Source organism: Gobius niger (genome assembly GCF_951799975.1).
Source record: "Gobius niger genome assembly, chromosome: 2".
Lineage (NCBI taxonomy): Eukaryota > Metazoa > Chordata > Actinopteri > Gobiiformes > Gobiidae > Gobius > Gobius niger.
Genome location: NC_136853.1, coordinates 25,678,582 through 25,703,478, shown reverse-complemented (window position 1 = coordinate 25,703,478; position 24,897 = coordinate 25,678,582). Strand labels below are relative to the sequence as shown.

At 42.1% G+C, this 24,897-nt stretch overlaps 2 protein-coding genes across 6 annotated transcripts; one reads left to right on the top strand and one right to left on the bottom strand.

The window, feature by feature from the left end:
* Positions 1-831: 831 nt before the first annotated feature.
* Positions 832-13,329, top strand: mef2ca (myocyte enhancer factor 2ca). Of its 5 annotated transcripts, XM_079551698.1 has the most exons (12): positions 832-961; positions 1,719-1,822; positions 7,014-7,170; positions 7,712-7,915; positions 11,233-11,376; positions 11,453-11,636; positions 11,712-11,744; positions 11,861-12,024; positions 12,106-12,129; positions 12,256-12,385; positions 12,462-12,585; positions 12,655-13,329. In XM_079551698.1, exons 3-12 carry the CDS (start codon positions 7,117-7,119, stop codon positions 12,989-12,991), a joined length of 1,398 nt encoding a protein of 465 aa, XP_079407824.1. In that variant the 5' UTR covers positions 832-961; positions 1,719-1,822; positions 7,014-7,116; the 3' UTR covers positions 12,992-13,329. The 5 variants fall into 5 exon arrangements, with proteins under 5 accessions (XP_079407824.1, XP_079407823.1, XP_079407827.1 ...); XM_079551697.1 differs by lacking the exon at positions 832-961 and having other exon boundaries at positions 1,622-1,822; XM_079551699.1 differs by lacking the exons at positions 832-961; positions 1,719-1,822 and adding an exon at positions 2,101-2,164.
* A 4,336-nt stretch (positions 13,330-17,665) lies between these two features.
* On the bottom strand, positions 17,666-23,839 carry LOC306959254 (arrestin domain-containing protein 3-like). The gene is made up of 8 exons (XM_079551321.1): positions 23,390-23,839; positions 20,951-21,032; positions 20,695-20,842; positions 20,520-20,622; positions 20,143-20,399; positions 19,605-19,758; positions 19,369-19,523; positions 17,666-18,589 (listed from the first exon to the last, which is right to left on the bottom strand). Exons 1-8 carry the CDS (start codon positions 23,667-23,669, stop codon positions 18,512-18,514), a joined length of 1,257 nt encoding a protein of 418 aa, XP_079407447.1. The 5' UTR covers positions 23,670-23,839; the 3' UTR covers positions 17,666-18,511.
* Positions 23,840-24,897: the final 1,058 nt, after the last annotated feature.

Here is a 24,897-nt window from a genome sequence, read left to right as displayed (position 1 = left end):
AGGGGCCTACTTCAACTTGAAGTTGTAAGTAAGTTGTGGCTACATTTTGATTAGCATGAACCAATAATGGTGAAACACAAAGAAAACCTGACACCACAACATGTCATGAAGTCTTGTAGCCTTAGTTTACACAGTCTGGAGTTGGAGATTGGGAAGTAGTCACCAGTTTTATGACCGGGTTTAATGAAACGCTGCAGTGATGGTTTCATCGATCTGTGAAGCGGCCGAGCTGGTCACCTCCTGCTCCAGGGGCTGACAGGACGGGACAGCTGAGGGTAATCCTCAGCCAAGCAGATGCTCTGTGCTGATATGTAGGACATGCCAGCAGGTTTGATCTTCCCTCCTCTCTTGTAATGTGTCGAGCCTGTGGTCTTTATATCAGTAATCCTGGGCTCTTATAGCGAGGGCCGCAAAGGCCCCAAGTGTCAGCAACCCCCCGCCCCCTCAGTACACACACGCACACATGCGCACGCACGCACGCACACACGCACACACACACACACACACACACACACACACACACACACACACACACACACACACACACACACACACACACACACACACACACACACTGCAGTCGCATCAGTGACACCTCTGCACTAAATATACCCCAAGTGACAGTGACAGGTGAGCAGTGTGTCCACAGACATGCACTGAGCTGGGACGCAGGAGGTCACAGGGTCTGCTGTACAACTGAGTGAAGAGAGAGACACAGTGATGCCATGAAACCCAGGGGCGTGGCCTAAGCACCCACATTCTAAGTGTCCCCTATCATAGTGCGGAGAGAGAGCACAGTCTCAAAAGAGCCCACTTTGGGTCTGCCTTTGTAAGCCAGCTGGTCTGGCTTAATAACTTTTTATGTTACCTTTTTTTTTTCTTCAAAAACTTATTGGATACATCTGAGAAAGAAACCCACAGCTGGAGCTGGTGGAAAACTTCCAGGTGAAGACAAGACTTGGTAAGTGACAAACACTATTATTATATGATACTATTATTATATGATATTTCATGTTTGTGGTGTGAGAAATGTAAGATATTTTTCTTCAATCACAATAGATATAGACATCATTTGTTTAGGCCTAAACATAACATTATTACATTTTCCAAACAACATGGTTTAATGTAAAACCATTTTAAGCCTCGTGCTCATTGAACTGTTCGAACTCCATATGTAGCCTACTGCTACAATGAGGAACAACAGTGAAGGAATCTTTCAGCTCGTGTCAAACTTGTAGTTACATTAAGCTGTGAACATACAGGGGGAGTTCTGCTTTTAAAGTATATAATGTCTGATCAAATGGCCAGTCAGCTGCAACAGTCTGACCCAGACCCAACACGTTTTACTGTTGTTAGAGAAGCAACATTACTATTATTGTAGCTATTGTATATTTGTTGGTTATTTATGGGAAATAATCAAGGCTCCCCAGTAGGCCTACACTAATTACATGAGGTAAGAGAACCTCATCACCACACCATGTGTGTTACCATGAGTCGCCACTTGGAGGCAGACGAGAACCTAAAGTGAAGATAATAGGATTCCTCACTTCTGACTTGTCAAAGCTCATGTAGTTCAGAGCGAATGGCAATGAATGGCATTGAAGCATTTGCAAATTAGCTCGCAAACTTAACCACCAGAAACCTCATCTTTCGCCTTTAGTCTTAGCCTACCTTTGTTTCTTGATTTGATCGGCGCGTGCCCGTGCGTCGACTTCCAGGTGTTCGCTGAAGGCGATAGACGCAGCGCCGCGTATGGACTGAACCGCTGGACGGGCGAAGTTACAGAAGTCCCGCAGACAGACATGTGTGAGTGAGCGCAGAGGTAAGCATGAGCGTGATGCCTGTGACGCTGTTTGACGCGGCCATCAAGAGATAATCACTGCTAAACAAACAAGAAGAAAGTGCTCCTCCGACAGTCTAGGTGACTCTGTCGGGACCAGGGCCACAGAGAAGTTGACCAAGTGAAAAGGAGTTGCTCTTGACGCGCGTGTGACACAAATTGTATCTTTTTCGTGTTTCATAGTATTTTTTGTATTTTATTTTATTTTATTTTTTGCTTTTGTTTTGTTTCTTCATCGGAACTATTGCGCACTCCGTGTTAAATCAACAGAGCGGAAAGGATCTTAGCCCTGGGGTACGGAGCGGTACCTTTCAGCAACAACCGGTGAGGCCCCTGAACTATCCCGGGACTCCGCTGAAAAGAATACGCCTTGTAGTCACACAACAGAAGCCGAAGGTATAATTTATGACCCAATGGAGACGCTGTACTCCTCAAGCTATTGGCTTTGAGTTAATGATTTTGATTATAGGCCATTAATGAATTATCAGAATTTGTAAATGTGGTAATCCATGTGGGCTGCATGAATGTGACAGAGCACTGTCAAAGGCCCTATTAAAGTACTACATATTTCTGAGCTAATCTAAGGCAGTTTATCATGATCAGATATGTACTATTTTAGTTTCTCCAAACCTCACAGATTTGTGTTGTGCCTGCTGAGCCTCTGGCTCTGCCAAAGGGGGCATCCCTACGCAAAACCACAGCATTAGATCAGGTTGCCTGTAATGTGTGGCCACCGCACATGCAGCCATCTTCAATTATATGATTGTATTAATTCGACTTGTTAAAAAATAATATATATATATATATATATATATATATATATATATATATATATATATATAACTATATATATATAACTATATATATATAACTATATATATATATATATATATATATATATATATATATATATATATATATATATATATATATATATATATATATATATATATATATATAACCCCCCAGGCCTAAACTGCACCTGCACCCTTTAAGTCTGATCATAACATGGCTAGGGCCACAATATAAGATAAGATAAGATAAACCTTTATTGATCTCACAAAGGAGAAATTCACTTGTTACAGTCGGCTTTCATGGCTAATGGTCAAGGCTGAGACAGAGGGTGGTACATGGCCATACGGTAATGTAAACAGCTCACAGTTAAGAATATTTCTGTCCTCTTTTCCAAAAACACTGATTGTGACTGTTCAGCTCAGACTCAGAATATCATCTTTTAAAGTTGACTGTTCAAATATGAGCTTCCCCGGGTGCTGTTGTTCTGTGTCTTCGAGCAGGACACTTCATCCGCGCTGCCTTTGCATGAATGTGATATGTGAGTGTGGTTGGGGGGGTTCGCAGGTTGCCAGCCTTGCTCTCTCTACAACCAACAACTGAGTATGAAGTAAATAAGAAGGCTAATGCAATGTAAAGAGTGACTGTGTGTCCAAAGAGCTCCTTATAAAACTGATGTTTTATTACATTATTATTAAACAGGGGCTCATGACACTCAAAAGTAAAGATGTTGGTACTTCTGAATAACTCAAAGAAGAGTGGAGGCCCTTAGATCACAGTGTATTCTATGTATCAATATTCACAAGTGCAGTTTGTGACTGCATTTAGAATGACAAGCCAGTGCTTCTAGTTCTCTATCTCAGAGGTAGTTCCTGGTAGGTTGGAAAAAGCTCTTATCTTCCTGAAAATGGGCCGTACAGTTGGACCTTTGGCTGAAGTGGTTCACAAGACGGCATTCCCAGCTGCTGAACCGCCAACTGTTGGCTTCTTGCCCGATGGACACCAGAGTCTGCACCCTCCCCCTCTTTGCCCCTCATCTAAGACATGTGGCTTGTCCTGCCAGAGAATACAAGGGCACTGCCACATGTCACCAACGGGACGCCTCAACACCCACAAAATGTACAGTGCATACATTCGAGGAGCACACAGTGGATGCTATGTGAGCGTGTGCATATTGGAAAATATTTGGATGACTAGAAAGTTTAGAAGCAGTGTGAGAGCAGCTGAGGACTGCGTGAGATGACTGTGTTTGAAGCTTGTTCTTTCTGTCTGTGAACCAGAAAACTGCCGTATTGTTGGTCAGGGTAAAAAGTTCATTCTTTTATTTTTGGAGATCTTCTGTTGTATACGGTGTCTAATAATAGTAGAGAGGTTTGTGCTCAGTGGATTTATGCTGTCATACTGCAGAAGATCAAGCTTTGCATTAAGCAACTCAGAGAGATGTGACTAACAGATACTTGTATTGATATACGCAATACTCAGGGCCCTCAGCTGGCCTGAAATTCAAACATGCTGAATGTGCTTGTCTGCCTGCGCTCTAAATTTATACTGTGTTGATTCTGGCACTGTTTTCCTGAAGGTCTGCTCAGATGTTGAGTGACTCAGACACTGGATTTTCTTGTAATGCTCTTTCAGGAGCATGTCTCTGCTTGCTGCATGTTGATCATATCATACTGCCGGCATAATTAAATGTCTGGTTTATTGGCAGAAAAGACTTACAGTAATTATCCTTTATTTTATCATGTTTGGCTCAAATTGTATAGCTCATATCACGTACCAGTATAACATGAGTATGCTTCTTGGCTCATGCTGCTGCTATTAAACAAATGCATCAAGCCATAATTATTTGTTTTTTCTTTAAAGATGCAGCAAACTCATCACGCACTATTGTCTATCTCTACTTTACATGCTGCTGTGGGCCATTTCTCTGTGCTTTTGTCATGTCCAGTAGGGCTGTTCTAATAATCATTAAGAAGTGTAACTAAGTCTGTGGCAGTAACAGCCCTTGGAGTTTAGTGAAGTAAAAAATGTTTGGTTTGTATTAAATGTCAGTTTAAACAGCTGTGGCTACAACAGAACTTACCACCACAGAGTATGGTGTGAATGAATAATGACCACAGTGTGGTGCTTTGTAACACAGGTTTGAAAACAACAATAGTGTAAACCATCATCCTCATAATTTGTTAAAACTGAAGTTTGTTTAATAGATCTAAAACCATATAAGAAAAATAATATGTACAGTTGTGCTCTAAAGTTTACGTACCCTGGCAAAATTTTAGATTTTTTTAGCAAATTTTCAGAGAATCCCCAGTTCTTAATTCTGTGTATTTCCCCCTTTAACATCGGTGACAGCTTGGGTTCTTGTGTGGTAGTTGTGGATGGGCCTCTTTATTTCCTTGGATGGTAAAACTGAACATTCTTTTTGGAAAACTGCACGTTTGAGATCTCCCCAGAGTGGCTCCATGATATTGAGGTCAGGAGCCTGAGATGGACACTCCAGAACCTTCACTTTATTCTGCTGTAGCCAATGAGAGGTCGACGTGGCCTTGTTCTTTCATGTTGGAACAGCCAAGTGTCCCATGTGCAGCTTCCAGGCTGATAAGCGACACTTTTCCTCCAGTATTCTTTAATAACATGCTGCATTCATCCTGAAATCAGTTTTGAACAAGTCCCCTGAAACTCACACATCTCCAAAACATGAGTGATCCACCTCCGTGTTTCACTGTGGGAATGGTGCACCGTTCATCACAGGCCTTGTTTACTCCTTCAAATGTAACTGTTTGTTCTGTTTGGCATATTGTAAGTGAATACTTTGTGGCATTTGCGAAGTAATGACTTTCTTCTGGCAACTTGGCCATGCAGGCTATTTTTTATCAGGGGCCTCCTTATTGTGCATCTTGAAACAGCTATACACCTCTCGATTTTTATTTTCATCCACCATTTTCCTGCCAGTTTGTTGCTGAAATGTTTGTTGGTCGACCTGATTGTGGTTTGGTTTCAACACCTGCTGATTACTAGTCTCAGTACCTTGGAAATCTTTATTTATATCCCTTTCCCATTTTATTCAGTTCGATTACCCTTTCTTGCAGATCCTTTGACAATTCTTTTGCTTTCCTCATGACTCAGAAACCAGAAACGTCAGTGCAGCTCTAGATGAAAGATGCAAGGGTCTGTCAGGAGCCCAAAAACTCACTGACCTTTTATCCACACACAATAATTACAAACACAGGTCACAGGTGAGGTTGCTGACAAAAATCGAAAATCTATGTTAACTTTTAAGCACAACTGTATATACTTTTTATTTCTTCTCTTTACTGTGACAATATGAAACATCATTTATTATTTATTTGACTTTTCCCTCTGTGGCCTCGCGAGATCATTATGAAAGTTAGGGAGGTGCTCAGTTGTGTTACAGTTGTGTTACATCGGGCCAACTCTCACGCCTGAGGGCTGGCAGCTACTGGAACCAAATGTGCCTTTCTGTGGCCTGTTCCAATGGCAGATCCGAGCTGCCACGAGAACCTGTCTGTGTGTTTGTTTGTTTGTTTGTTTGCTTATCTGTGCGTCTGTCTCGGCGTTTCCCTGAACATCCCGTTAACTTGCCGACCAAGCTCTTAAGCCTCACTTGAGGAGCAGGACGAGGGTCACATGGCGTTGAGGCGCATCACACACACTAGAGATAGTCCTTGGAAGGGGATTTCTGATCTGCTCTTTGTTTACCCTCTTCTCAAAACAACACTGAAGAAGCCAGGATGTACATTTATTGTAGCATAATGGCAGATTTTATTTCCTATTTGAAAAAATGGTATTATATTTTACAAAACAATTCCTAGTTATTCCTGATTTTACATTTTTGTGTTTACTATTGAGCACCCTGACAAATTGTAGTTGCCGTTGTGTGTGCTTGTTATGTGGTTTCATGTGATTCAACAGCACATACTTGGGTTTTATATCATTTCTGATGGAGCCAATCTCTGTGTGGTGTAGTATTTGCAGTGGGACATCCCTGGTTGTTTCACTTCCCCCTGAGGAAACTGAGTTCAGGGTGTGTCAGGAGGATGCAGCAGCAGTGAATGGAAAGGCAAGCAAAGGAACAATGTGTAGCCTGTCTGTGCGTGTCCATTGGTTTAGGCTTTGCGGTATAGCATGACACATTTGCCACGCACAATCCAGTTTAGTAATTAAATGCTGTGCTCACACATGTTTGTGGTTGTATTTGTGTGTCTTCCGCTTGATATTTATGAAAAAAGGGAGAAAGAAAAAGTTGTTGGTACAGTATGTTGCCCTCAGAAATGTAGCAAAGATTCTTACACTCGCCATCTTTGGGAAAAGCTATTATTCCATTGAACAGCTGTTTACGTTTGTCTTTTGTCCCCAACAGACGGCAGCGGTTTGGGCTCTTAAAAGGACGTTTTGGAACTGGAAATCCAAGAAAGAAGAATCGACAGTGAAAAGGAATATTACTAAGACAAATAACAGTGAAGATGGGGAGAAAAAAGATCCAAATCGCGCGGATTATGGATGAACGAAACAGACACGTAAGAATACAGTTGGACACTCCTGTGATGACATTGTAGTTCCTCCCTTGCCCCGTCAAATACGACACTACAAAGCAACGTTCTGGTTTACATTTGACTTGAAGAACACTTAAAGGCAGTGAATGTGTGCATTGTTACGTGCACATAAGGCGAGTTCACTGTATGTGGGGCAGCACTTGCTCTCTTCCTGTTATGACAGGAAATGCAGGCACATGTGCTTCCTGACCCTTCAGAAGGGCAGCACTGACCTCCTCAGAGCTGTGCCTCACTCCTCCATGGATCATTTGAAAATACTACTATTTGTAATCCACGGTGTACACAACTACACGTTAAGTGTGGGATTCAACAGTAATATTCATTATGTCATTGACATTGGACTTGATGAAGATGCTTTGATCCATCCTGTAATACAAGCCCTTGTAGTTGTTCTGAATAACAAAGTATTTAGTCCACATAAATATTTCATAGCAAAACTAACAGTGATAAACCCGTATGAATTGCACTGACTTATTTTGCCCCTTATCCTGTGTGTTTCCTGTAGGTGACCTTTACTAAGCGCAAGTTTGGTCTCATGAAGAAAGCCTATGAACTGAGCGTGTTGTGTGACTGCGAGATCGCCCTCATCATCTTCAACAGCACAAACAAGCTCTTCCAGTACGCCAGCACAGACATGGACAAGGTCCTGCTCAAATACACAGAGTACAATGAGCCCCACGAGAGCAGAACCAACTCTGACATTGTGGATGTAAGTAACTCAGATCTATGTTTTAATATGTGTGATCAAGTGCATACCCCCATTGATACAGTCTGTACTGCACTGACCCTTGCTCTGCCTTCACTTATGTAATGGTGTTAAGAGAACACAATAACAAAGTGTTTGGCTCTATGGTATTACAATCCCATACAGACTCAGTACATGCTCTTTTTGGTGTGTAAACAAATCTGATATTGCATTTTTCCATTAATCCTTCATAGGACAACTTCTAACGTTCCACTCATCAGGAGTCACATATAAGTAATGAGATGATGGCAATATTCATATTGTAACGACCACATTAACCCCCTGTGCATACTTTTATTTGAAACATCTCAGGGCAATATTGTAGTGGAGTAAAGTCAACAATAATGTAATTACAGCAGTTTACACAGTTTTCCCGACCACAGTCCGTGATGTTGACATAAAGTAATAGATACGACTAGAACACGCATGTCTTGCATTTGGCGAGCTCACATGTCTGTTTCTACCTGTGCTGTTGGGCCCACGCGGCCCACCACATGGCCTCTTGGCTATCCCCGTCAGAACTAGGCTTATGTCCTCTGTAATCTCCTGTAATCTATCAAAATCCTATTTAGCTCGTTACTATAATCTGTCCAGGCAGCCTCTCATTGCGCTGTATCCTTGTGCTGGATATTTACTGCTGGTATCTACTAAACCTGCATGCCTGGCTGCACTTTTACCTCTGTATGCTATCTTCACCTCACTGTGTTTCCCTTTCCTTTCTTTTCACCGTCTCGTTTCTTGGTTGCTTTTCTTTAGTTGCTCACACAGAAGTTTCTTATCTGTAAAAAGACATTTACACAAAAACGCTCCAATGCTGTCTTGTCCCACTTGGACTATTTGATTCTGCTACAGAGTTGTGACTGTATGAGGACACTGAAATCTTTCAAAGGCATGTCTTAGTTCTGGGGAGGCAACTTATACACAGTGTGTGTCAGCAGCTGTTGTGCGAAGGTCACCTCACAGTCTATTAAATGAAAGAGGCTGAGCACATCTCTGGCCCATGGAGCTGACATCTTGGTTTTGAATGATCGTGTTAGGAGGAGAACATAGTGAGGCACACTGGAATGAGGCTGTGGTATGAAGTCTGCAGAGGACTCATAGAGCTGTGAAAACAGGGCCAATGAAATATTGGCCAGACAGGAATTTAGGAGCATAAAGGCCTCTTTGTCTTTGGTCATCTTTTTTCTGCCCATGTGGTGTATAGCCCTTTTCAGGCTACAGCCCGGATCTGTATCATTTTATTGTATTGCGTTCATTTAGCATGTGAACTTGGAGCTATTTTTAAACCTGAGAGGTTCTGCATTCCATACTTATTCTCAATTAACCTTGTTTTACAGTGGCTTGCTCGTGCTCTTGTGGACATGCTGTATGTGTAAATAGTAACAAATTCCCTCTCAGTACCTCATCCTTTTCTGTAACAGGAAGTTGGTCTTACTAACTTTAAATGTTTGTTTTAAGTTTCAGTACTTTTTGTGTTCGCGCACATGTGTGCTCCATGCTGTTACTGATTAGTCCCAGATGAAGTTTCCAAAGGCATAGACAGACACAAATGCTCACGGAGTAAGTCCAGCTTCTTTGTGTTGGCTGAGGTCCCTCCCTCCTAAATGGCTGGAAACCGGTAGTGTGCTAAAAATAGCACAGGACACAGCTAAGAATAGCCATGACGGGTTGTGGGTGTGTATGTGTGTGTGTGTGTGTGTGTGTGTGTGTGTGTGTGTGACTGTGGCTTGCCTCTGAATGAGGCATGTGTGTGTGCCCAGGCCGCTGAAGGAAAATGTAGAGGAGAAGCAGCAGAAGGCTGAGTCGTCCAGTCTAAGTTCCCTTTTCTGACCAGAACCATCACCACAGGCAGCTGCCACCAGATGCGGGCTTTCCCTTCCGACCCGCTTCATTTAGAGATTTGACTTACACACTAAGTAGTCATCACTAGACCTTGTTTCAATTATTGTGGCAACAAAAACTATCTATTCCTACAACTATCTATTCCAAACAAGTAACTGTTTCCTTGGTAAAATCAGGGCTCATCTTTGACAACTCTGTAATTGTAGACGACACATCTTTCCTTTGCCAAATAGTTAATTAGATGGAAAGAAATGATAATAGGCACATCCAGGCTTCTTCAGTAGATTATCTAGCACAATAGGCATATTTAACATACAAAATAAAACAACATTAGTTATTACCCTATTTTAGAATATAGTTATATATTATATATAGTTATATATAGTTATATATAGTTATATCTTGTGCCACCTGATTGCCTTGAGGTCTGTTTGTTTTGATGCTTGGCACTTTGTGCAAACTAATGCCAAAGTTGTGGTATCTCATAATTCACATCTTTGTTATGATGAATTAGGCAAACTAATCTAGATGCTACAACAAGCACTGGGACAATAAATAAATGAAGGGGCTCTTATAATTGTAATAATTGTATAGCAGTGCACACTGTCCACAAAGAAAGGGTGTGGAGCTCAAAAAACATGCACGTAGTGCTCGCCTCCCCCTACACTTATACACTGCTATACAGCAATAGCAGTACAATACACATGTATTGGAAAAATTAACTCTGAAGGCAAACGGTTGCCTTCAGAGTGAGTTTGGTGTTTGCAGCGATGTGGAGAGTGTGGCAGATTGCAAGGGAGGAAGGTTGTGGTGCACACAAGCAAAAATAGCCTTCTACGGCCATCCGTGCAGTAGGTCGGGCTGCATTGGCGGTTGTGGGGCCCAGTCTCTCCCTCCCCCGTCTTCTCACACCCCTCGTCCCAAGCCCCCACCATTCTCTAGGGCTAAACAGGTGTACATGACTGGGATGAGTGGGATAACAGCACAGGGCCAAATGTTCTGTCCCCTGCGTGAGTGATCCGGCCTCAATGGTCCTGTCAGAGGACTCTAATGGACTGTGAAGTGCTGAAGCAGGCCGCTCCAAGCCAAACCACATACTGTACGAGTCAGTCTGCAGTCCAGACCCCTCTCCACTTTAGGAACGCCTTATTATTTCCATAAATTTCCCTTATATTTAACCCTTTCAATGAGGAACTTTTTTGTACAGCTATATCAAAGAAATCAGTTGATGACAGACGTTATGGTCAGATGTCGCCCCCCAGTGCTTAAAGCAGAATTGAAAGTCAACATTTATTGTTCTTTTTTATATTGTAATTGGTATATATATAATATATATATGTATATGTATGTATGCATATATGTATACACACTAATTACAATATACACGCATAATATTAAAAAAAAGACAAATGTATGTTTATGAATTTATTTTTTGACAGACGCTGCGTAAAAAGGGCTTGAATGGCTGTGACAGTCCAGACATTGAAGCAGATGACTCTGCCGGCCAGAGCCCAGAGTCTGATGACAAGTATCGCAAAATTAATGAAGACATTGACCTCATGATCAACAGACAAAGACTTTGTGTAAGGTCTTCCCTGAGCATATTAGATTAAAAAACTGACATATTTATGACATGACTTTTATGTTTATATCCAACAGGCTTTACCCCCCGCCAACTATGACATGGGTGTGTCAATGGGGGGCAACAACCCCAGTGGACTGCTGTACCCTCATACAGCCATCGGGGGCGGTTTAGGAAACCACAACCTGCTGCCTTTATCCCACTCGTCTCTGCAGAGGAACTGTCTGTCTCCTCAGCGTCCCCCGAGCACCGGAAACACAGGTGTGGTCTCAAGGCTGTGTTTGTATTTATATTGCAGTGGAGAAAGAGAAATGACTTTGTTCTTTTTGGGTTTAGGATTGATGAGCTCAGACCTGGTCTCCAGTGTTGGTAGGTCACGGATTCCATTTCTTCCCATGTCAACAAGGACATGATACAGTGTAATTCATTGGTCAGTGTTCCATGTTTTTCTTTTATTTAAGTCTTATCTGTCTTTGCTCCGGCAGTAAATGGAAACTACAACAATCACTGTCCATCTCCTGGACTGCTGTCACCAGGCGGTGTCACAAAAAACCACCTAGACAAGAGTCCACCTCCCATGAGCATGAGCCGAAAATCTGACCTGCGAACCCTGATGTCCCCGTCCAATAAGTGCAACATGCCCAGTGTTGTAAGTAGCAAATACATCTTCCTGTCTGTCTTTATTGGACACTGATTGATTATATTGTGCACGTTAATGCTACACTAATAGTGTGAGGATTTTGATCAAATGCTGGTAAGTTTTTCACTTTGTATTGTTGAATTGTTGTTTTGGTACAAGTATATAATCTATTTTGTACTTACAAAAACATTTTATTTCCAAAAGCAGTTTGTCAAATGTTCCCTTATTGATTTTCCTCAGAATCAAAGGATAAACCACTCTCAGACGGCCCAGACTCTCACCACTCCTGCTGTGTCTCTTGCGGCACCCACTTTGGCTGGACAGGGGATGGGCGGGTACCCCTCCTCACTTTCCTCTTCATATGGAACAGGTTCAACACTTCTCTTACAGTCAAATAAAGTGTTTTGTGTCTACTATTTAATTAATAGAATGTGTTGTTTGTGCAGAGTTTTCGCTGAGCAGTGAACTCTCCTCCCTGTCTGGTTTTGGTGGTCCGGGACTTGGGTCAGTCACAGGTTGGCAACAACAGCAGATCCAGAATCTACAGCATTCAGCACTTGGGCACATGAAGTAAGTACCAGGCCAGTAATAATGTATCTATATTTAAGAAAAAAAATTAAGTAGATATCTGTCTTTCAGCAACTTATGCCAGAACTCCAACTTGAACCTATCGTCAACTCAGCAGAATCTCCACATTAAGTCAGAGCCTGCCTCCCCGCCCCGGGACCGCAGTGGGGGCATGGTCAACATAGCACTGGGAGGGCCGTCAGCTGCAGGATACAGCCGTGGTCCGAACGACTCGGGACGCTCTCCTGGCGACAGCGCGTCCAGCTGTGGCAGCTCATATGATGGCAGTGAAGACCGAGAGGATCTCCATGGAAACGACACTTTCATGCTCCGTCCTCTGTCCAGGCAAGATGAGCGCCACAGCCCATCAATGAAGAGGGTGAGGCTATCAGAAGGCTGGGCCACATGATGGAGCAGAGCTCCAGAAGATAAGGAGGAGTTAGTAAAGTTACCTTATAGTGTTATTGATATTATATTCTTCTTGTATTGTGTGGGTGTGCTTTATGTGTAATGGCAACATGTATGTGTCGGAGCTGGGCAAGAGTCAGTCTGGTTACTGTGGACGTTCAGATGTACAGCTCATACTGTCGTGCTTTATATGTACACTAGAAAAGTTACATCCAAGAGTATAATGTACAAATAATGCAATATCTGAGCTAAGCAGGTGATGCACATTGATTATTTGTGCATGTGAGGATGGTTCTCTAAATGCTGAAGTGACTGGGCTGACATCTACAACAATCAGGTTGTGTCTACGTGTATGTGTATGTGTATGTACACACATACACATGGAAAAGAAAGGAAATGTTGATTTTGGAATGATAGATTATGGAAGTAATTTGTGGCAGAAGATGACAGAGAGAGTAAGTAACATGGACAAAAGCAGGGGGCGCTCTAGACTGAAAGACTTGGACACGATGCAAGAAAAGAAAAGCATAAGGGTTGCACTTTATAATAAGAGGACATGAATTAAAGCATAACTCATGATGCATTAATAAACCATGATTTCAGCATGTATCAACATGAGTTTTCATCATAAACAAGCTCTTGAATTAACACAGTTTATTAAGGCAATTAACTCATTGATAATTATGTAATAATAATAATAATTAATCATGATTATGATGGATTCTGTGCTGTAGAAACAGACCGGGACAAGGACCAAGCTTTGTATAAACTTAAAAACCTGCAATGCTTTGATTTAAGCGGCACATTCGTAATGAACTCATGCTGAACTAATGATGAGTTCATTCAGTTTATGCAAAGATTAGTCCTGTTTCTTTTGTGCAAACACATTCATCATGATCTGATGAAGTACTCATGGTCATTAATGAATGTATTACCTTAATTAACTGTTAATTCATGTTCATGAAAACAAATGAACTCATGTTAATTCATGATGTTCATGCATTATGAATTATGCACCCTTATCATAAAGCTTGTGAGCCCATGTAAGTATGTTGCTCAGAATATATTGAACCAAAATCAGTTGATGTGAAGATGAATGATTATCCTCAGAGCCATGTGAGCAAAGTGAGATTAACCTGTGATTAATCTGGGTTCACTCTGCACGAAAACAAGGGCTCAACCGTGTCAGATGGACTTTGATGCAGAGATTCATGAGATGACGAGAGCTTCGCATGATTAAGCAGAGTGAGCATTGCACTCCTGAAGCCATATCGAACCAGACAAACTTCTATTTTCATGTTTTTGAATGTAATTTTTATTTTTTCAAATTAATATTTTGATGTCTACAATTCTATTTAATAAGATGATTAATATAAATACTACAATGGGACGTACAGGTTCATTTTTTTTTTCTTTTTTTTTATGACAAATGTTGGAAGAGAATTTCAGTTGCTCTTTTAGGAAATTTCTGAAAATAATGAACTCCTTGGTGTAAAAAAAATAAAATTTCAATCAAGAAAAGATTAAATTTGTTGTAAAATATATAAATACATAAGCGTGCAGTGGTATGCTCAATAAACTGTACTTTCAGAATGTGACAGTTCAGTATGAAAGGCACTAATGTCTACAAGCACAATTTATAAGTAATTCACCAAAAGAAAAGCTATCGTTCAGAAAACAAATAACTCTTTTGTGCCTTGTATGACACTGGGTCCAACACCAGCCTGCCACAATCATTGATGAAACATTTTATGTATGTTTTTTTTTCTTTTTTTCTGAGACTCGTGGCTGGGGGTTGCTCACATTTGAATATTTTGTTTTTTTTAAAATGTATATTTAGATCATAACCCTTGGCCACAGTCTGCTGTCTGTAGGGAATGTACTGAATTCTATGCCCCTCACTCAATTGCCTGCAGTTTTAGTAGTTGGACCAGTCTGCAGTTAGCTGGTTGTATAAGCTTGTGTGATAAAAAGAGTAGAGCCTGCAGATATTCACTTTGTACTGTGCAGCACCATTGCTCTGTAAAGCAGTCTTTACAAGTGGAGTGGCAGGGCTCAGGAGCTCAGATTGGTGACTAAAGAAATGTATTTGATAAAGTAGCTGGACTGTAGACATGTACACAAATGCCCCAATGTACCTACTTCTATGTGCCCTGATGTCTAATCTGAGGAGCTTTTTGGTGACAGTGGATGTGTGTATGTACCTGATACAGCACATGATGCTGTGCTCTGTAGCGCTACTAATTATTAGTTGATAGAGACGTTTGTTAGCGGCATAAGCTGGACTTTGTCGCCACCTGGAGACAATGTTTCTTGGAAAAGTACACGGTCACTCACTCAAAGATCTTGTACCAAATTCCTCAATCGCTAAATGTATTTGTACTTGGCAGGAAAAAAATATACAGGCTCTGTTACAATACTTTGGTGTGTTTGGTCGTTATTTCAAAGCACTATACATCAAGGAAGAAACTGTTTTATTTTCGGTAAGGTACAGTAAAAAGTACTTGGTTTGCAGTAGCCATTCCAAAGGTGACCACTAGAGGGCACCCGCACATTTAAGAAGTTACATTTAAGACTTTTAAGGGTTACTTAGAAATGACTTCTTAGGGAATGTTATAATATTTGATAATTAAAGCTATAAAAGCCTAATCAATGAATGAGACTAAATGTCAAAAATTAAAGTAGACAGGGTAGATGAGCAAGGGAGGCCACTATAGATTTGATACTGCCTGACTATTGCTGGGTTGCAGGTTCTAGAATATGATGATTTCGTCAGACCCAACTGGGGGCAGGAGCCAGTTTTTCCTATTAACAGCATTACACTTTCACAAGTCGTAGCTTAAAAGAGAATATATGAATTTAAAAAAAGATCATTAATATCAGTCACTGGGTCCATGATCTCTCTGTACAAGACCAAACATTTCCTCAAAAACAAAATAATTTTCCCTCTATATAATGGTATAGGCCTTAAGAATGCTCTGATGTCACCTGCAACCCAGCAATACACAAGCCTACAGTATCAACTACTGACTACAATGAAAACTCAATGGCCCTGACACTTGGAAGGTCTGTTGCTGCAAGACAGAAGTGGGAAGAGAATACTGTAGTAAGAAGAGTAGCATATTTTTAAACCTTCAAGAAAAGGTAACGCACACACACACACACACACACACACACACACACACACACACACACACACACATACAATCATATACTTCTATCTTAGTGAGGACACTCATAGACATAATGTATTACCCCAACCCTAACCCCAAACCTAACCCTAGGACCCCTAACCCTAACCTTAAAACCACGTCTTGACCCTCAAACAGTCCTTCAAATAAGTGTGAGGACCACCCAAAATGTCCTCACTTTACAACAATGTCCTCACTCTGTTGGTTATAAACTCAAATTGGTCCTCACAAAGTAAAAGAACACACACACACACACACACACACACACACACACACACACACACACACACACACACACACACACACACACACACACATGCTCAAATAACACGATGGCAGATTTATAGTGCAATATTCATTCACAATACACAATATATATAGGCTATACCAACATCAAATTCCAATCAATACTGCTGCTCCCTCTATCAATAATATAATAATACCACACATTTTCTGTGTAAAATTTCCCTCAAAAACAGAATACAGGAACTTCCGTAAGGCTAATCAAATATCCACAGCCCTTTCATGTTGTCTGTGGAGCAGGTTTGCTCTCTGCTGTAGTATTCTTCAGCCAGTTCAAACCAGTTTCTGTTTATCTGTCAGACAGAAGCAGCCTGTATAGTACAAGCCAAAACATTATCCATGTGACCTCTCTCATCTCCTGTGTATGTGAGCGCCGCCCTGCCTTTGTCAGTGTTGTGTGTGTGTGTGTGTACTGCCATGGGAGACGGTGCACCCAGGGGTGAGGCGTGACTGGGCAAACAAACAGCTCAAAGTCATATTGTGGTTTATCTCAGAGCAGGTTCTCTCTTCGAGTTCTGTCACACCGTTAAATCAAGTGTTTTATTTGAGACATCCCAAGATTCTTCACACATTCCCATGACGGATTTGGTGATGTTTCGCCTCCGAGCTCCCAAGTGAGGATCAAACGGGATTTTAAATTAATCATGCTCGTGTTGTCGTACATGTGCTGTCGATGTGCACGGATTATGCCCAGTTTATTGTCTCACCAGTCAGAAGTTAATGTGAAGAACTTCTAAGATTGGATTTCATGAGGAGTCATCTGACCCTTCCTACATATAACAAATCCCTGTTTAACCTATAAACACACTGCTAGTCATTCAATTTCCTCATCCAGTTGCGAGTAGTTTTATGTAAATAAGTGGCGATGTGAAAAATGGGAGAGACACTTCCTCAGTAAAACAGGTACTAATTATGTAAAGACTTTCTTAACACAATGAAACAACTGCAGTACAGAGAATTACCTAAATCTTTTTGGGCTTCTTCTCGCTGGATGAATTAGGTCAACTGCTTACATGAGCACTGTCCTTCATCTGGTTAAGTTCGTCTGCAGCGGCACAGACAGAAATCATTGCTGAGAAGACATTCGCAGAGTGGGAAGTCGGGGTCCTTACATACTAACAAGACCACAATAACTACTTTATAAAATAAACCTTTATTTATAAAAGTTGATCATGGTAATAATATTGCATAAAATGGAAGAAACAGCAACAGGGTATAAGAAAAAAATAGTGCAAATAAAATCATGTACAAAAATATATTGCACTTGGTATTGTGAAGTTTTAGGAAGTCTAAACAACATTTTAAATATTTCATTCAATTCGATATACTTATCTGTAAACATTACATCGTATGCTTTATTAGTATTATATAAAGCACAGAAAGCTCTTTGATTTGAATTTATGCACTTAGTCCAGCCTACTCATCTCTGGTCAGTTCTTGTGGATAGCTGGAGTTGTGCTTCTCTCTAGACCTCGTCAATACTCTTGCTCAGACACATATTAGATCATTTCTAAGAGATTAAGATGGTCATACATGGAAAACAGTGACTAAGCATTAATCTCATGAGGCCTGTTTTTGCTCCTTTGCAGCGCAAGGTTTGGTTTCATTGATACCCACACTCGCAAACACTTGTACTCAGCTCAAATCCCATTGTGAATGCGGCATTACAATTTAAGAATAGCAAAGTATTTGTGAACAGTAGAGCATTTAAAGCTGAATAAGAACACCCTTAGAAAACAGTAATAACGGTATGTGCAAATCTCATCATAAGGCAGAAGGATGTCCCGGCCACTGGGCACTGATTGTAGTCCTACAGTGGAGTCAGAGGACGGATAGATAGGATCCAAAATGGCTTAAAATCCCTGGTCCATACATCAGTGGTCACCGAATACTCACATCGACTGTCCCGGCACAGGGAGGGTCCAGTCTTATTTATGGTGATATGTAATCTGGTGAGAAGACGGTTTGAGCTGTGACAGAGCCCGAGCTCCAGCTGTTTGTACAAAAGCGGTAACTGCTCCGTTCTGTCAGCGGGATGGGCACGTGTCCGGCCTCCACACATCAGAGTTCCCACACTGCTCCGCTGAGACTGGGTACGGATCCACCTGAACCAGAGGAAGGAGAGAGTGAGCAGAGCAAGATTCCACAAGTGTCACAGTGTTTCGCTTTGGCACCCGCACAACCTGCTGACCCATTGCACAACACAACCTGAAAAGGTCTCCTTGGGTATACATCTATGCAACTCATATTACTGTTCAAAGGGAACATTCATCACATTACCACAGGTGGGTGGAGTAAAATATTGACTCAATAAGAGTAACGCTAACGAAAAAGTATACGTGATCAAGAGAAAGATGCACATAGGGAAAAGAGTATTTGAGCACTCAGTAACTGTTTGAGCATAAACATAGGATTTATATTCTAGTGTTTAAGTAAAAGAAGACAAAACATTTCCACAAAACACACAATGAAATCAGAATAAAGAAGTCAATTTTCAAGTTATAAGATATTTGATTGAAGGTTAAATTAATTAAACTCTGGTTATTTTTCATCTGTCACATGAAGCTTTTGCCATTTACAGTTTTACATTTAATGTTTTACTCAAGTAAGAGTACTGCACATCTAAATATCCTTACTCAAGAAAAAGTATTATCTGGACTTACTAAAAAGTTGACTACATGTACTTAAATATAATTGAGTACTACCGAGCCTGAGTATATATTTGAAATAATATGTTTGGAAATGTGCTTATGGGCGAAGTTTGCAATGCTTTTCATTTTTATCTAATGTTTTTACGTATGTAACGCGTCTTTCTATTTCGAGAATAAAGAATGTTTACTCTGTCCGCATCGACATATAAGTACAGGAGGGGCTCGCTCTGTACCTCAGAGTAGAGTGGCGGGGGCAGATATCTGAACTCTGTGATGTAAGCGAGTACAGACGCATGGTTCTCTCCCTCAGAGTCAGGCCTATCACCGCCACGCAGGCAATCCCTCCTGTGAGACTCTGATATCGCCAGATCGCTGTAACTTGGAGGAGCTGCAAAAGCATTTTAGAAAAATTAGACATGTCCTAAAGGAACAGAGACTATGTGAGAGATGTACACGTATGTTCACATACCCTCCGGTGGATCTGACAGGCCCAGCCAGCTCCGACTGCTGCAATTACTGCTGATGCTGCTTGTGCGTGAAGCAGAGGCATGAAGAGGTATGGTCCCAATCACCAATGGTAACGACAGCGACAAATTCAGCCCGCCAGGAACATCGACATACACCTGCAAGACAGGCATTAGTAAGCTAAGAGACTAGACCAGGGGTCCCCAACTAAATCGGCTTGAGGTCTGCAAACTTTACTTTCGTAACTTTCGACATATGTCCAGAGTCTGAACATGTGTCGTAATCGCTCTTAAAAATGTGAAACATGAGCAGAGTTTGTCTAATTACATAACAGAGCTGATCAGTGAATCAATCATTTTGCCATGTTATTTCAATGTTATCAATATTGTTTAGAGAGGATGGAAAGGCTTTGGGGTCCAGACTCAAGCCTCTGGAGGTCCCGACCTGGACCCAGGTATGGAAGGGCTAGATACACATGTGACAAAATGGGCCCTGTGTAAATTACAACATTCAATGTAATGAGTGTGTGAATGCAGACTCACCATGAGTGCATACTCCACTTTGATGATGGGACAGTCCAGGATTGAAGGGGACACAGGAGGGATCTTGAGCATTTTGCCTTCCCAGCTCTGGCTCTTCCCCTGTGGGAGAGGATCTCCTCGCAGATTAGACACCAGTTGCTGGATCTCCTTGCCCTTGCCTTTGGCATAAAAGGTTTGTGTTTGGTAGAGTGCTGCTTTGGGAACCACAACGCGGGAAGAGCAGTTCTCCACCTCAGCAAAGATCTGGATGGACTCACCTTCGAGAAAGGGGAGAATATATCAGTCTGACAGACTGAGAGGGTGGAGATGGAGACGTGTGAGTAGTGAAAAATGCCACAAAGTAGTGCAAGGTGGTAGGTATGTGTTTTTTTTCTAACCTGGTGTATAGCCCTTTCTCTCAATCTTAGCACTGAGCGAGATTGGTCCTGAAGCACAGAACCAGCAGCACAGAGTCTTTTCTTTGGTGCCTGCCTGTGGAGCCTGCATACACACAATCATCTGTTCAAATCCAAGGCATTCCTAAAACAAGTTGAGCATGTGCAGTGTGCCTACCAGCAGCAGCGGAGTGTTGATGTCGATATGTTCAAACACAATGAACTCTTTCTTGGCTTTGACAGGGAGCAGCCATGGCCGGTGCAGTTCAGCTTTCACCCAATACTTCACGCTACCATGCTTCCCTTCAAAGGAAGTGGCTAAGGCCCTAAAGTCAACGAGGAAGGGAGGGGAGGAACAGTATGAGAAAGTGTGGGTGGTCTGCGCCATATGAATGCACTGCTAACTACAAAATTGTTACAGAGTTCTTACTCACATCTGAGGCAAGTTGAAGCTGAAAGCAAATTCATGTAAGCCTGTGTGCAGAACAGTCAAGCCTTCCTCCAGACAATCTCCATCTGAAACAGCAACAACATATTTTTACTACACCTGTGCAAATATACAACCTCACCAGTCACACGGAAACACTTACCGAGAGCGTAAACACTTTGACATGGACAGAAAACCAAAACCACATATGTAGAAAACAAGATTTTATTTATAATAGTATCGCAAATTACATGTTTGTGCATAACATTATAACAGAAACAGATTCGAACAAATTATATGGTGTCACAATGTCCAATAAGCATAAAAAAGATAATCCCCAAATGTCAATTTCTAACATAATCATATATAGACCAGTGGTTCTCAGCTGTTGGGTCGGGACCCAAAAGGAGGCCAGGGGACCATTTTCAGTGAGTTGCAAGCCTATTGCAGGAAACATTTCTTTAAAAGTCTGTTGAAATGACTGGTGCCAAGTTTTTGGACCATAATTTTAGATTTATAGGTTTATCTAATCCTTGAATCAAAAATAACCAGACTCCAACAGCAAAGTGTTTTATGGGTTGGAAAAATGCTTTTTATTTGGGTCACGGCTTGTCATCCTGGGGTGATGTTGAAGCCGTACCAGTTGAGAAGCACTGATATGGGCTACAGTCATTATCTCATAAAGTAAAATTACACAAAGCATTTCTACAGACACAGTCTTTTCATGTGACAAATGTGACAACACAACATTTACATGTAAAACACACTTAAAACAACAATTGCATCATAAAGGATTAATAACACAAAGGCCATTAGCATAAGGTTGTTGTTATTCTTTCATAAGCTTTAGCCTCCTTTAACCAAAGTGTGAGATCCTCCTCCACTTCCTCTCATTTCTGTGTGTTGTATAATGTTGTCAGGCTGATCTCAACCCAATGAGATTCCTGATCATCTCAGAACAGTCTGTTGGTCTTCACGTGTCTGCTCTTGTCTAGGCAGTCAGGTGTCCGAGATATATCAATAATATCCACTATGTGCTTTTATTTGTGTTTCGACACGTGCGCGTGAGCGTGCGAGTATCAAGTCACCGGCAGTGAGCAGGAGCAGACCGGTATGAACCAGACTGAGCAGCCTCCTTCGGCTGGAAACTCCGGCAAACGCATCACCCTCAGCCTCCCATTGGAGGAGAGCGCGGCACGAACACCAGCTCGCGCTCCGATTGGCGCGCACCGTCAAGCCCCTGCCCACACTGGCCAGACCATGCGGTTCAGGGCGTGAGAGGTGAGGGGCAGGAGATGTGTTCTAGCGGGGCAAATGAGAGGGCAGGTACCAGTTTCTCACGCAAGCCAGCACTGGAGATGTCACAAAACACCTGTTACATTTACATCCTGAGTTTCCCGCCCCGCCATTACAGCGCACAGTGTCTAAAGTGATGCTCTGCCCTGTAGATACATAACAAAAGAGATCACGCCTTGCATTAGTTATTGATGACTTTGGTCCGATAACTTACAGGCGGTTTGCCTTGAAATTAAAATATTAGGCTGTTGTTCAGAAAGGTTTTTAGTTTAAAAGTTATGATAAACTTCTTCAAACACACAAGTGCCACAAGTGTGATCTAAATGCTGTACAACTATGGCCCACAGGGAAGTGGTTTCAAAGTAACTCTACAGCAGCCATACCGCTACAACACAGGGTAACACACAGTGACTGAGCAGTGGTCCTCCCCCTCCCTCCTCCTCTCTGGCACTTTCTGAACAGGTTTGAACCGCTTCTAACAAAGGGAGTTGCCTCAGCTGCTCTGTTGAGATGTAAACGGAGAAATTACTTCATTAATTCGATACTGGATTTGTGTTTATACAAACATAAGCTTTAGAGTAAAACTGTGTCAAATACCGCCAATATGATTCCGTTTTATAGCCTCCAGTTACAACATTAGGCAAAGAGATGCCGCAGGCAGTGGAGAGAAGAGCTCATGTCATTTGGGTAATGTGATTAAAAGCAACAAACAGGTCAGCATATAGAATAAACGCCACAGGCCGTGTGTGATCTTAGAGTTAGATGCGGGGCATCTCCTATCAGCTGTTGCATCAGTACCACTCAACAGTCCGTACCTGCTGGAAGTGTAGCCTCAAGATGGGGAAATGTAATAAAGAAGAATGTGACAAATGCTGACATCAGTTCCATCTCTTTAAAACACAGAGTTTACAATATGGGGGATTTCAATGTGACTGCTGTTTTTATAAGTGTTAAACTGAAGTCATAACAGCGATGGATCTCAGCTAGTGGGGTCAACTAGGATGTTTATTTTCTGCCCACTGTGTCGGATGCTTATTTATACATAAAGCTACACTTCCTGCACCAGCCCTCTGTGACGGTGTCTGGTTTGCTGCTTGCTGGTTTGCAGCAGGTTCAGTAAACTTTGTGCAGACTGTGCCCTGCTGCTTACCTCGATCCTCCCCGATCAAGGTGTCATAGTGGTGCAAGTATTCCACCTCCTCCGTGTAGTTCTGAGTGTACGCCGTGTTGGCTCCTGCATTGCGAGACTCAGTCCATCGCACCTTGGCCACTCCTCTGGCCGTGATGTCCAGACTCTTAACCCGGACATCACCCGTGACCTCCACGACCACGCGCCCTGAGACCAGGTCTCCACCGGAGTAGGCAGGCAGGTTGTGCTCATTCAGAGTGTCGAAATAGACGGCCAGAGCGCGGACCTTGCCAAGCCCCATGGTGGTCTGCGAACAGCGGAGTCAAAGAAGGACGAGCAGTGGGTCCGGCCCGGAGCCCGCAGTGCAGCGCGTGTCACCGCTCATCTGGATCCTCTGACTCCTCACCGTGTGGCCCCTCTCACCTCTTATCACTGCTCTGAGTCAGGAATACTCAGTGTGAGCCGACTGTACGCCCCCTCTTTAAACGCAAGAGCGCGCTTCTGCGCATGTGTGGGCCGGCCGTCCTCGAGCCTGCCCCTACTCATCTGCAGCTACGCAGGCTCTGACGGATTAAGCCACGGCACTTTTGCATTTGCTCTAAACTTAGGCCTTTTGTGTTTATGCCATAGGTCTGTGCCTTCAAGATCATCATTCAGGTCGACCTCAACCTGAGCCACACGGGTCACCGTTTGGTCAATCATCATTTCAGAAGTTATTACACAGCAACATGTCGAGGAAGAATTTCATTCTAAATATTTGAAATCCCTGGTCAATAATGCTATTTGTATTAATTATGTAATTATGTATAATCCTGTCACAAAATGATGATGAAAACTGAAGAAACCATGTGAGGGTTAAGGGTTCTGGGATAAACAGGGGATCACACTGTGGCCTTGAAATGTACAAACTCTAATAATGCAAACATAGGAAACCCATGCGTTGTATTGGATACACAGCATTTTGTGTATAATTCGTTTTGTTGCAGTGTCAATCATTTAGAAACTCTTAGACATAAAAGCTTCACATCAACATCCACTTCCCACTTAAACAATGGTATAATAAATATTGAGCTCGAAGAGACTGCTGTGTATGTGCTTGCAGTTTGCTGCACAGTATAATCGTTTGTGTTTTTACTTCAGTGCATTAAAGTTCCTGGTCCATGGAGTCTATTGAAGTGTGCGCTGAATGACTTCCACTTCCACCACCACTAAAGACACGTACAGATGCTTCTGTAGCCACGACTCCCCTAAAGGAGACTTTCCTGGTCAAAAGTGGTATAATCTCGCACTAAACTGAGTTATCTGGTTGGAAATGAAAGGCATTAAAGTGTGGTATTTCCTAAGTAGTCTTGCTAAACCAAACACTACACATGCGCAATAGCTCACGTAAATAAGTCACTTCACATTAGACATGCTTCACAAGGCAAAACACACCGACAAACGATCAGGAGTGAAGGCCGGGGAAATGGAGTGAGAAATGAGTTTAGAAGCAGTTTGATCATTAGTGTGTCTCACGGACAGAGGGGGGT

What these genes read in the sequence shown, in the direction of transcription:
- mef2ca (XM_079551698.1), top strand. Translation starts at nt 7,117, where the DNA reads ATGGGGAGAAAAAAGATCCAAATCGCGCGGATTATGGATGAACGAAAC. An exon ending in TGGATGAACGAAACAGACAC is followed by an intron (nt 7,171 to 7,711) that starts GTAAGAATACAG and finishes TGTTTCCTGTAG; the next exon opens with GTGACCTTTACTAAGCGCAA. An exon ending in CCAACTCTGACATTGTGGAT is followed by an intron (nt 7,916 to 11,232) that starts GTAAGTAACTCA and finishes ATTTTTTGACAG; the next exon opens with ACGCTGCGTAAAAAGGGCTT.
- LOC306959254 (XM_079551321.1), bottom strand. Translation starts at nt 23,669, where the DNA reads ATGGGGCTTGGCAAGGTCCGCGCTCTGGCCGTCTATTTCGACACTCTG. An exon ending in AGCTTCAACTTGCCTCAGAT is followed by an intron (nt 20,843 to 20,950) that starts GTGAGTAAGAAC and finishes CGTTGACTTTAG; the next exon opens with GGCCTTAGCCACTTCCTTTG. An exon ending in TCAACACTCCGCTGCTGCTG is followed by an intron (nt 20,623 to 20,694) that starts GTAGGCACACTG and finishes GTGTGTATGCAG; the next exon opens with GCTCCACAGGCAGGCACCAA.